General features: G+C 31.3%; 1 protein-coding gene across 2 annotated transcripts in view; it reads right to left on the minus strand.

Annotated features, from left to right (window-relative positions):
* The window catches only part of LOC143256075 (uncharacterized), a 127,747-nt gene that overhangs the window by 42,608 nt on the left and 71,148 nt on the right, over positions 1–13,991 (minus strand). The window contains exons 3-6 of one of the 2 annotated variants that reach the window (XM_076512747.1): positions 10,795–11,169; positions 7,337–7,491; positions 3,626–4,007; positions 1,552–1,723 (exon numbers count right to left, since the gene is read on the minus strand). In XM_076512747.1, the coding sequence (XP_076368862.1) occupies positions 1,552–1,723; positions 3,626–4,007; positions 7,337–7,491; positions 10,795–11,169 (1,084 nt within the window). The remainder of the gene's footprint in view (positions 1–1,551; positions 1,724–3,625; positions 4,008–7,336; positions 7,492–10,794; positions 11,170–13,991) is intronic. The other variant, XM_076512748.1, reaches the window with a different exon arrangement.

Consider the following 13,991-nt stretch of genomic DNA (forward strand, 5'->3'; position numbering starts at 1 on the left):
CTTCATTGACCAATAAAATTAGTAGCTTCTAACTATTTTTAACATCAGTTTGACTTCATGATTCAATACTATGGCCTAGTATAATGTTGTCTATTTGTTGCCAAGTAAATTTATGAGAACATGTATCGAGTCTATTTCAGTTTAAGACTAAAGGAATATGTTAGAAAATTATTGTTGTTATTAGTAAAGTTTTAGTATGATTTTGAACTGAAGCTTGCATCAGACTAGCTAATAATTTAATAACCTTTAGAAAATAATAAGTTCTTACTTGTAAAATCTTGCCAAAGCTGCTTAAGGACTATTTGTGCTAGCCATCCCTAATTTCAAAGTGGCAGACAAGAGGGAAAGGCAGGTAGTCAATATCACCCACCACCAACTCATACACTACTTCAATTGAAGAGTGAGATTTAACCACTACTCATATAAAGCAATTATTGCTCCAAAGTGAATAATATAAATTATTTCTGGCACTAACAGGGCATGAACTCATTGCAGATGGTAACCTTCTGTTATAAAAATAAATCTGTCTCAACTGTCAACTTATATTTAATCCTCTAATCCTATCATTCTCATGATTAATTATGAAAAAAATATGATGCACCTACATTATCAATTCCCTTACAATCTTAGGTGCTTCAATCAGTCTCCTATAAGTTTTACTTTTCTCAAGAGAAAAAGTTTCAGAGATCTCAACATATATTACAGCCTTTCCATCTCAGGTATCATCCTATTACCCCTCGTCTGAACCCTTTCAAACAATTCAGTGTCCTTCCTAAGGCAAGGGCCTCAAGACTGAATTTAATACTGCAAATATTACCTAACCAATGGTATACACAAAAAATAATAATCTCCATAAATTTATTTCTGTAGATACAACCTAAAATCGTATTTGCCCAGCTATTAACAACACTATTTTGCTCAGATAACTTAAGAAACTAATCATCTGGAACATCAAAATATTTTTCTTTCATAAAACTGTTAAGTTATTCCCATCAAAATTATACTCAAAATGATATTCCATACTCACTACCTTGCATTTATTATAAATAAAAGACATTTACCATTTATTTGCTAAACTCGTTAAATAATCCAAATTACTTTATAAAGTAGCAATTCGCCTATGTTAATCAAACAAAGCAAATGTCTTAACACAAGGTCCTGAGATACCCTACTTGTGACATTAATCCAGTTTGACTGAAATCTAATTATAACAACCTTCTGCTTTCTTCCACCAAGTCAGAATTCTACATTTAAAGGTAACACAAAACTGTTATTGCTATATCTCGTATACACTGCTTGTCTCTTTAAGAAGGTCATTTGAAACAGGTGATTAGTCATATATTTCATAGACTGGAGTCTCATTTCTTTTTGTAATTAACCAGACAAAACACTCAACAAACTAAGGATGGACATGAATCATCAACCACTGAATCAAGAAAGAGCTCTTGATGTGCACGTGAAAATCTACTATTAAAAATATGTTGATATTAGTCCTAAATAATCTATTAATTATCTTGAAGATGTCAAAAAAACTGTAAAAAAGCTTCTTACTTATAGAGATGGGTCAACTTGTCCACTGTATTAGCAGACATTACTGAACGAAGATCATTAAAAGAGTGTATGACAGGATCTAGTCGGCAGAATTTTCTCCAATGAGTGTAACCTGCAATTCCATGGTCACGACCTTGTTGAATAACCATTGCAGCTAAATCCATACCAAATCCTAGAAAAATATTAATATTTTCTCCTGTTAATCCTTACAGTAATTTAAGTTAAAATCCTACAGGTCACCCTACTATATTGACCACAATTTTATAGGATGTGCAAGTAACAGAATTAAATCCTAAAGGTTTAAAGTAATCAATCAAATATTATGTCATAAGAATTGAATGAGAATAAGTAGACGACAACAGGATCTTAACAGGTCAGTCCTGTGAATTCTCCCAAAAAAATATATAGGACATTCAATATCTTACAAAACAGCTTAAACTGGATTTAAAGATTCAAGGTTATAGCAGTACTATAATTTCACAAATTCCAAAATTTCCAGTTTTCATAAAAAAAGCTATTAAAAAGTTACTTCAACATATGCACGTATATGCCCTATAGGGCATTCTAGGCACACTTACTGAATGTTTTACAGAATTCTTAAATGATAATGAAAATAAATTAGCAATGTGTACAGTTTAAGTCACTTCTTGCAGTCACTTCAGAACAATATCTGTTGACTTTCACTTCTGTGATGAAAATTAGCTAGAGAAAGTATAATTAAAAATACAAAAATACAGTGAAAGAAAATAACAATCAGAATTTGTAATATTATAACTAAGACAAAATCAAACTTCTCTTATAAAACAATATCAATCACACATCCTTCTTCTTTATTAGACAAATCAAACATCTGGTGATCAGTCATGTGATATGAAAAAGAAGATGATTGGTCATTCAATATAGGTAATGTACAGTGATTATATTCACTCACGTATTATTCATTACTATGAACTGAATCAGATTTTAAAGTGATTCAACTTGTTCATGAAACACAGTTGGACCTCAAAACAATATTTGAAGGTTTTCACTTATGTGAAACGTCTTTAGATAAGTGAAAGCCAAACAGTCTGCTCCATGTGTCTCAAAGTGTTCTCAAAATAACATAGAACTGTTTTGAAACTGCTATTACAATTGCTCAAACACCTGATAAAGCCAACCATCATCCATAACATGGATAAATATAACATGACATAACAAATATACTTAGTATTTGTTCATTGTGGCTCACTGCATGATTATATTAGATAAATAAAACCACTGAAGCAATTAAAGGATAAACTTATTAAAAAAAGCCTTGACACAAGGCTAATGAAGTAATTAAACACTTAAGAACCAAGACTTACAAAGGTTTACCATTTATTATAATGTGATAGTTATTTCTGAAATTATGCTTTAAATTAACATTTCCTTCAGACTAGAGCCACTCTATTAAATCTCAAGCATGCCTTTAACAAGAAGGAGGAACAATATAACAGAAATTCCACCTGATATTCTAAGTCACAAAAAATGTCAATATATGCACATGGTTTGTTAACTTGTACAATGTTGCTATTTTTGGCACCATTCTATAAAACTATTATATCTGAATGTTTATGATCTGTATACATTTCATAGCTCCATATCAGATTTGGAAAAAAGAGTATTATAGTTTTCTAAACACAACTCCTGTAACTTGCATTAAATATTGGTTATCAAAAATATTAAGTCTTCAGTTACAAACAATTATAGCTATATTCAGTAAATACTTCTCACAGTAAGAGAGAATACCAGTGTTAATTAATATTATAATTAATTATAATTTATAATTTATTATTATAATATTATTATTATTATTACAGTATTATAATTAATTATAATTTATTATTATTATTAACAGTATTATAATTAATTATAATTTATTATTATTATTATAATTAACAGTATTATAATTAAAGAAAACATAGATTTTTAATTGATTTAAAGTTAGATACATGAGAAATCAAATGTTAGCTTTATAACTTAGAATAAAATGAACTGAAGTAGTCGTATAGAAATATTGTGACATACTTAAATCAGAAGAAATGTAAGACAATACCTGGTTTACTATCAGAGAAAAAGCTGTTGGTCATTTCTTTGCTGATGAATTCATCTCTCCTTTGGGCTCGTTGACTAACTAGTCCTAATAAGTACTCATTGAATTTATTGGGTTCATACATATCTTTTGGATCAAAGAAAGTTTGGCTCATAGGGGTGGAGCCCAGCTTATGATAGTCCTTGGAATAACGGTCAAATTTAGATGGCATCATAGAGTAAAGAAAACTGAGAACAGCAGTGCCCACAGCATTAGATATTCCTGGATTGATATTTATATCATAGCCAGTATAATAGCCACTAGCCTGGGGTTGAAGGTCATATTTATCAATCAGTTCTTGACCCAGAAGAGCAGGTAGAAGCTCATTGTAAGTGATATGCTGAAGCTAAAATGATTAAATAAATTAGGTATTTAGTATGAAGAGCATACATCAACAGTTTAGTTGTGTGATACATGAAAAACATACATTAAAACCAGCTAGATTACTTTAAAACATTTAAAATGGTAAAATAATGAGAATTATGCCTTACTTGAAGAAGTTCAGCTCATTTACCATATATATTATAATGAATGGTCTTACAACACGTGTACTATTTTTTTATATTTTGGACTAGTCACATTACAACTTTTTCTGTCTATTATTATGGGTATTTTATCATTGTCATTCAAAATAATAAAACTATGGACAATTGTTTAGACTACTTTCCTTTTAAATGTTCTTTGTACATTTTCAGTATTGGAAACAAGAAAAAACATGGATTTTTTTTGTTTTTACATACTATTTCTAAAGAAACAATTAGAGGCTATTATTTATCAGCTTTCAATCTATAAAATAACACATATGTTCAATTTTCAAGACAGTTGAAAGTTAAATTAGTTGTACATTAAAAGATTTTATAAACATAATTTCACTTTGTTACTCATTAAACTTGGACGACATTCTAAAAACAAAAGCCTATAAAACTCTGAATGTCCAAAATAGAAACAAAACACAAAACCTAATTAAAAACTGCTAGTGAGAATTATTTTAGAAAACATTTTGTAATGTTCTGGCTCATATGAAGCCTCTATTAAAACAAAACCACTCAATTTTACAAGCTTATGAAAACGAGGTACAAGATGACTAAAACACCAACAATATCACAACTATAACATGACAAATACAAATGTTACGCTTGTTCGTTGATGACATGTAACATCTCTACTAAATTATTTTCTTTTTATTACATTTTTATAAATTTTCTGTTTATTTGCAATTAGTTTCTTTTTATCTTCATAAACATTAATTTATTGCTGTACTATCTGTATCTTCCTTTTATTATTCTGTTTAATAATTTAACTCAGATGTTTTACTGCTTCAAAGTTACACTATTACTTTCAGTTAATGACCTTTCACTGGCCACTAGACATTTTTAGAGAGAATTTTATAGAATTTTGCTCAGAGGCACAACTATAAAAGATGCCCTCATACACATGAAAGTAATTGGGTCCCTTTTATTTATTTCCCTTCTTGGCAATTCTCAAGTTCATCAGGCCCTTCAAGCTCCCTTTTGGCTCACCTCGTCCCCCATACATTTTCCAGGGCATACTATTGCTGCTGATTTTGTCCATGTTGGTGTCATGCTTTTCAAAGGACACGGAATAAATCAGTGTTTGTGCATGAAATAAACATTTAGTTTCACCACATGTTTTGTAAGTAAATAATTTAAAGGACCATCAAGTGAAAACAAAGGAAAATATGATATAAAACATCACCCACTGACACAGCCAGTGCTGGCAAGAACTTCTGCCTAGTAACAGGGCTAACCAGGATACAATAAATACAGCAGTGGTTTAGGCTCTACATGTATATATACATCATCAATTTTTCATGAATAACAAATGCCACAGTATAAACCAGATTAATTAAACAAGTGATTTGTAATTATTATCCATGTTTATATAAGTCACTTAAGCAGAATTTTTGGATCACAATTATTTTATTTTTATTTTAACATGTATCACTTGTTTTTATTATTCTATTTGAATTAACTTGACTGCTATTCACAACAGCTGGCAAATCAGGAAGCCAGTTTTCTTGTTCCTGGAGTGGGTCAAGGAAACAAAGCATCTACAAGAGAAACCTACATTATTTATTCTAATACCTCATGAGCTAAATTAAATGGTAATATATTATTATATGACAACCACACTATATCTGTTACAGCCAATGCTGATGCAGCTAAAATATGTGTTCTTTTGTAATGTTAGTTTTATTTATATTATGTTATATTTAATATATATTATTTGTATTATATCAAACATATATTATCAACATTATATTAAATATATGTTATTTATATTATATTAAATATATAATTATTTAAATTATATTAAATATACATTTAATATTATTATCTATGCTATATTAAATATGTATTATTTACATTATAGTAAGTATATATTTAATATTATTATCTATGTTACAATAAATATATATTATTTACAGTATGTTAAATATACATTTAATATTATTATCTATGCTATACTATAATGTAAATAATACATATTTAATAAGTATATATTTAATATTATTATCTATGTTACAATAAATATATATTATTTACATTATGTTAAATATACATTTAATATAATTATCTGTGTTATATTATATATATATTATTTATATTATATTAAATATATATTATTTATATTATATTAAATATATATATAATTTCGCATATATTTTATTTGGAGTGTTAACTCATTATATGGACTTAGGAATAGCTTAAATCTCCAAAACAGGCTAAAACCTAGCAGGACATTAAGAATAGGATTATAATTGGTAATATATCATTAACATTAACTGATGGCTCAATGTATTCCAGTGATTAGTTTTTGCTCTATAAATTTTCATAAACGTAATTAAATGGTATATTAAATTAGCTATGTTAATTTCTGGGTTAATTTTAAATTCTAATTTATGTCACTACACATAACAGGTTGTCGGCACTTGTTACAGGTAACTCAAGTACAACAGATGATGATAAAACAAGACAGTCGATTGTTATCCAGAAAAACACATATAACCGATTCTTATAATATTGTATACAATTAAAACATTGTACATCACAGTCAGATAGTTAGGGTTATGACTGTTAATGTTAAGAAACTTATAAATTGTTACTAAGCACTACCCATGTGATAAATAACAGCCATTGGAGTAAACCCTTCATCAAAGAACAATGTCTACAAACACAAGATGACTAACAGCACATTACATTTATGCAAATAGCCTTACCTACAATCCATCCTAATTAGCCCAATTCATTATACAATAATCACGAGGATATGGGGTTACAATATAAAAAAATTCAATTCATAGCTTGTTTGTTTTTTTTAAATCTGAAACCTTTCATTAAATAAAATTCCTACAATCAATGAAAACTTACTAAATATGTGCAAACTCTGAGTTTTTCCAATCATTGAACTTGAACTTCACAGTTCAGACAGGCAAAACCAGAATGTGATAGAAATTCTCACAGTCTAAGTGAAGTCCACTAATTGATGACACTATTAATTGATTGATACTTGAATTTCTAGAACCTATTCAACTTGCCAAAGAAAGTAAAAAAACAACTTACACAAGCTGTCCTAGTCCTTCTGTGATAAATATGAGAAAATCAAACAAAAGAAAACTCTTAATTTTTCAAGCAGATACTCTTGCCAATGTACCTGAGCTATGACAATCCTTCTGGCCTCTTCATACACTTGGTCATCGTCCCAGTGAAGGTTCAGAGCAGACAGAGAATTTGCTATACGATTGTGTTCTCGAACCCAGATTGTATGCATAACCATGAGTCCTGCATTCTCATTCACACGAACATCCCCTAAAGTTTAAACACAAAAAAACAAAATAAATACATTACAACTCACAAGACAGAACTAACCATATTTTTATTACAATTAGTTTTTGTTATTTTTTTAACAAACAAAGTATCACATTAATCTTAAGTTTCTTTATTAAATCCTGTTATAATCTTCATTACTTAAATTTACTTTGCAAATGTTTCTATCTGTGAACTGTGGTAACATTTTTTTATCTTTCTTGCATTTTGATACTAGAACCAGAATAATGTTGGTATAAAATATCACAACTTATACAAATAAACCAAATAATTAGGTAACACCAAATACTTATATATACTTGAACTTGCACAATTAAGTAATTAAAAATAGATCTTTCATGTGAATTAATTAATATTAAGTAATCGATGATTAACCCTAGAGTTACTGATTGGGTTCATATTTTGTGTGTGTGTGAGTGTGTTTGGATCAACAAAACAATTTATTTTTGATTATTTATGTATGAATTTGTGCATGAATCTAAGATTGTATCATTAACACTAGAGTCATACATAAATATAAAACAAAGAATATCACCAGTGTTTTAGTTAACCTCAATAATTACTGATGGACTCACCTGTCTGTTTTGTAAAGAAAATTAATAATTTTACCCAGTTTAATTTTCGTCAGTTCTTTATACTGTGTGCTATAACACGCAAAAACATAAAACTACTTAATATAGTGTACTGTGTGAATCCCATTGATAGTAAAAAGTATCAAAACATATGGATAATTTGTAGTATTTTCTAAATAATGAGCCAAACCACATCCTCAAACATTAGCCAGTTACTCCAAAGAACGTTTGAAACTCAACAAAAACTTTTGATTGGTTTATAACTTGACTACTCAGGATGACAGCACATTGCAAAATGTTTGTGAAACTGATTATACTTGACTCACATTCTATTTTGAGAAATTATTGAACAAACGATCCAGTAAGTTAATGTAATGCAGTTTCAGGTAGAGCTTCCTCCCATGATTGTATCACAATTCAGAGAAAACTGAATTTTTGTGGTTCTTTGAAGTCAGAATTTTAACATTATAACCATATTTTTACCTTATATTGAAAACCTAATTGAATATAGTACTATATTTTTAGAAGCTTGAGAGTTATTACTGAAGGATCAAAATAGCTGTAGCTTAATCAACTTGCATATATAATTCTGCTTGGATTAAACATTAAAAATACCAAATCATAGTGACAAAATGAGTTTTTTCTTCTCAAGTTCAACAAAATGTACCAAATAATGTTAGTTACTAAAAATCAGTAATTAATATATACGCAAAAACGGCTCGTTTGGGTTGAGAAAATATTTTACGTAGAAGAGCGAGCAACGTTTCGACCTTCTTTGGTCATCGTCAGGTTCACAAAGAAAGATAGCCTTAGAACTCTATATCCGAGACCCTAACCCAACTATAGACATTCCCAGCAACCAATTAGCAACCCTCATAGAATTCACCACGATAAAGACAAACTTCATGTTCAACAACCACAACTATATACAAACAAATGGCCTAAGCATGGGCAACCCAGTATCACCAGTTCTAGCCAATATATTTATGACACAAGTTGAAACACAAGCAATTAACACAGCATTACATCCACCACTATACTGGTACAGATATGTAGATGACACGGTTGCGGATTCATCTATCTACAGAACACACACTTAATTTTTTCAATCACATTAACTCTATACATCCCAATATTAACTTCACATGTGAAAAGGAAGAAAGCAATCAAATATCATTTCTTAACCTCAATATTACAACAACCGACACACAATTCAAAACAGAAATTCACCAAAAATAACCCATACTGGACTATACATTCCTTGGGACTCAGCACATGAAACAAAACAAAAACTCAACATACTAAGAAACCAAATAAACACAGCCATAAAACTATGCTCAACAGATAAAATTAACGATGAATTTAACAAAATAAAACAATACTTCAACAACGTCAATAAGTTTTCTCCACAAACTGTAGAAAACATTATACGCACACACCTAGACAGAAAGCAAAATCAACCAACAAAAATAAATATATCTCACGAATCAAAAAATCTCGAAACCATATACTGCTGCATACCATATATTCCTGACATCAGCAGACAAATAACTAACATTTAGCAAAACTAGTAACAAAATATGACATTCCAATTAATACCAAATTTATTCATAAACCAGGCACAAAACTGAGGTCTATGCTATGTAAAACTACATTGACAAACACCACACCAATATTATTTATAAAATACAATGTGATAATTGCCACGACTTCTATATTGAGAAACAAGTAGAAAATGGAAACCAGATTCAAAGAACATAAAAGTCACCTTCACACGTTTTCGAACACTGCAAGTTAAATAAACACAACATAGCCATAGAAAACACTCAAATGCTAAATAAAGAAACAAACATAAACAAACGCAAAATTAAAGAAGCCTTACTTATACAACAACTTAAACCCAAAATTAACCAATATAAAGGAACGCCTTTATACCTATATTAAATATAATAAAATAAATAATATAAAATTATATATTCAAACATCTAACACCGCCCTCTACATTCCGACACTCAGTTACACAACCCCTTCCAAACATGTGGTCAGCTTCCGGTCAGTTACCTCTTACTTTCTTTGTAAACCTGACGATGACCGAAGAAGGTCGAAACGTTGTTCGCTCTTCTACGTAAAATATTTTCTCAACCCAAACGAGCCGTTTTTACATATATATTTCTCTACAAGTGAGTTTTCTCGACATCACTAAATCAGTATTTAATTAAAAAAAGAAACATGTTTTACAAAAGTAGTCTGATAAAACCTTGATTAACAAACTGATACCAATACAGTTGAAATAGCTGCTGTTTAGGCCTTCTTCCACATTATTATAGTTATTATCCTATTTTATATTATTTTATGCTATTTTAAAGATGGACATATTTGTCATTAGATAGATGCATTGATATCTGCTACATGAAGTTTATCTTTTCATGCTTGTTTGTTTTGTTATTTGTATTGTAGGTCAAGCTACTGTATGGTAAAACATTGCACAGTACTTAACTCTATATGAATATTATTTTTTTTTTTCATGTTCGTTTTCAGCAATTATATGGCTTACTTTCTTTGGTCAAAGTTAGGATACTGATGGTTTGACAAGAAGGTCAAAAAAGAATTCAGTGAATTATCCTGATTGGTAAATATAGATAATTTAACAAGAACTGCTTCCTTGTGTTCATTGGTATTTTGTGAATAAAAGAGTAAGTAACACCATTCTGACCTGCAAGAAAACATTGAGTTCCACCTGATGACCTACAGTCTTGTGTTTGTCGTTCTCCTGGCATAAGTTCATGTCCTGACCGTCCTCTCTGTGTTTTTAAAGTCCCTTTTCTAAAGGCTCTCAGTATGTTGGCCTCATATACAGATGCTCCATAGATAGCAGAACCATCAATGTACGAAGTCACTTGGTTGATCTGTTCCCTTGCTCCAAGAGTACATCCAGTTCGAGGTGCAGTACAGGAACGAGTGTATTCAATGCAGTTTTGACCTCGCTTTCCAAAGACAGGATCTTTCTCTGGGACACGAATTGGATAGCATTCAGGATGAAACTCACTCAAAGCTACTTCACAACATTTTAGTCTGTGGCCCTGATATCCTAAACAAAAAACAATGGATAACACACCTCAAGAATAATTTATTAGCTCTTATGTAAATATAATACTTTTTTTATTCCTGTTTAATAGATACGAGGGCTGTTCAAAAAATACGCGGACTGTTTGAATTGCGCGGCTCCAGTTAGTTCAAGGGGAAGCCGCTTGGTGTCGCTAGGTTTGCACAGATCAGCTGATTACGACGCCATTTCCCGATTGCAGATATCTTCATTTGTGTATTAGCTACGCGGTTTTAAGTGAAGTGCGATTTTTTCGTTTGGCGGATTTCAGAATGAATGACCTGAAGGAGCAACGACTTGCTGTGAAATTTTGTGTTAAACTTAAACAATCTGCGACTGAAACTTTTGCTATGCTTAACACGGCTTACGGTGATGTTGCTATGAAGCGTACGGCATGTTTCAAGTGGCATGAACGTTTTAAATCAACACCCTGGTGCGGGCAAATCGACGTCTGACTGTCAGGAAGCTTCCTTAAGAGTGTGGGATATCAGTTGGATCTTGTTACGAGATTTTGACCGAAAAATTGAAGATGCACCGCGTTGCTGCGAAATTCAGCCCTCAGAACTAGTGAGTTTTTGGCCAAACACTCGATCACTGTTCTTCCCCACCCCCCTACTCACCTGACCTTGCTCCTTGCGATTTTTTCTTGTTTCTCAAACTCAAAAGACCCTTGAAAGGAAGAAGATTTGAGACGATTCCCGAGATTAAGGCAAATGTGACGAAGGAGCTGGAGGACATTACAAAAGAAACGTACCAGGACTGTTTCAACAAGTGGAAACACCGTTGGGATAAGTGTGTGCGTTGGAGAGGAGAGTACTTTGAAGGAGTCCCAGACCTGTAACTTCTAAATAAAGTACATTTTGTTTTATGATGTCAGTTCGCGTATTTTTTGAACAGACCTCGTAAAATAACAAAAATAATACTTTGGTAATTTGCCCTCAGGTAATGAATGTCTATCTTCTGGAAGATTTTTTGAATTCTTCAGTATGCAATTAATCTTAAAAAGAACTCTTTCATATTCATAATATTTGTGTGACAAACAAAAATGAGAGAGAGAGAAAATGCTTCGTCTGTGTACACAATCAGTCCATAGTTAGATAGATAGGAATTTATCAGAGAATCACTGAAACGGCCAGTGACTTATAATGACAAAGAGTTGATCATGCGAAGAAACGGGAATTTCATATCAACAAAACAAAGTGATCAAATAATGATGTAGTCAAAAAAAAAAAAACTCTGAAAAAAAATTCTGTTATTAAAAAACAATAAGCTTATCAAATTGGAAACTATCGTGAAAACGTTCAAGTTAAAAGGATCATTATTTTTGTCTTTTTTTTTCTAACTCATGCGCTTTCTTAAGATCATGATTAAAAGGATGAATGTTTATTTTTGGAATTTCGCGCAAAGTTACACGAGGGCTATCTGCGTTAGCCGTCTCCAATTTAGCAGTGCAAGACTAGAGAGAAAGCAACTAGTCATCACCACCCACTGAGAACTCTTGGACTAGTCCTTTACTAACGAATAGTTGGATTCACCGTCACATTATACCGCTCCCACGGCTGAAAGGGCGAGCATGTTTGGTGTGACAGGGATTCGAACCCATGATTCTCAGATTATGAGATTAGCGTCTTTATCACTTGGCCATGCCGGCACCAGGCAGCTTGAATGCAACTTTTATTAAGTGTGAAAATTGTGGAATTTAAAAGTCTAGCCTATTTAGCGTACCAAAGTTAACATATTAACAGCGAAATGCTTCTGTACTCTGTGATCATGACCTAGAGGCCTTCTTATCTCCTCTAATTATTCTGAGTACATTTTGTAAGATTTACTTCATTTTTTAAGTCATGTATCATGGTTAAACAAAAAAAAAAGAAGTTAGGTTTATTGGTATATATTTACTCATATTAATTACGCTTGTATTACTTGTATTACTAGAGCCTCTGGCTATAGTGGGATGGATCTATCTAAACCGTCTACCCAAGATTTTCGGCCCCGATCATGGGAATATTTGCAAGTTCGTATTCAAACTTTTTTCATATAACCGAAATTTATTTGCAAGGAACAGTGTTTACACCTTCAAATGACTATTTAAAATTGCATATTTTATTATAGAGTATTTAAAAAGTATAAATAATTATTGGTTTCATGAAATGAACTGCTGAACATTATTACAGAATTTAATTTATATTTTCTAGCGTGCTGCTATCCAGACTGTACTTCTTTTCTATCTATCTCTCTTGTTGCCTTTAATAGGTAATGATGTAAGCGCTTATCCCATGTAGAAGTTATTTTGCCTAACCATATCCTGGGTAGTGAAACTGTTATTTATAAGACAAGTCATTAATTTGTGTCGTTGCGTTTAGCCTTAAACCTTGGGTGTGTCGTTGAAAAACAATACATCTGTCGAATATAATTGTATCTTATCTTTCGAGGTTTGTTTATTTCTTATTATCTTTCTCTGGGTGTAGATTTAAATCCTTCATTTCATATTCTTGGTTGGTACCGAAAACATACGATTTGTGTTCTATCGTGGAGAACATCAAGTGAAAGAGAACACACAGTACTTGTAAGACAAAGCAAATTCCCATAGGAAAGTGCTCACGTTACCACTGTCGTTAACTTGTGTTAATACTTAAAACGCACGTGTGAAAAAAGCATTTCCTGCTATGAACTGCTTTCTAGGTAGACGGAACTACGTGAAATAACAAAAATCAATCCTGACCTGGATTTAAACTTCAGCTTGATCAGCCACCTAGAAAACACGGTCTTTCAGTAAGAACTTAACAAACACAGTAGTCGCACTACCA

This window comes from Tachypleus tridentatus, chromosome 7, assembly GCF_004210375.1.
Source record: "Tachypleus tridentatus isolate NWPU-2018 chromosome 7, ASM421037v1, whole genome shotgun sequence".
In the NCBI taxonomy this organism is placed as follows: Eukaryota; Metazoa; Arthropoda; class Merostomata; order Xiphosura; family Limulidae; genus Tachypleus; species Tachypleus tridentatus.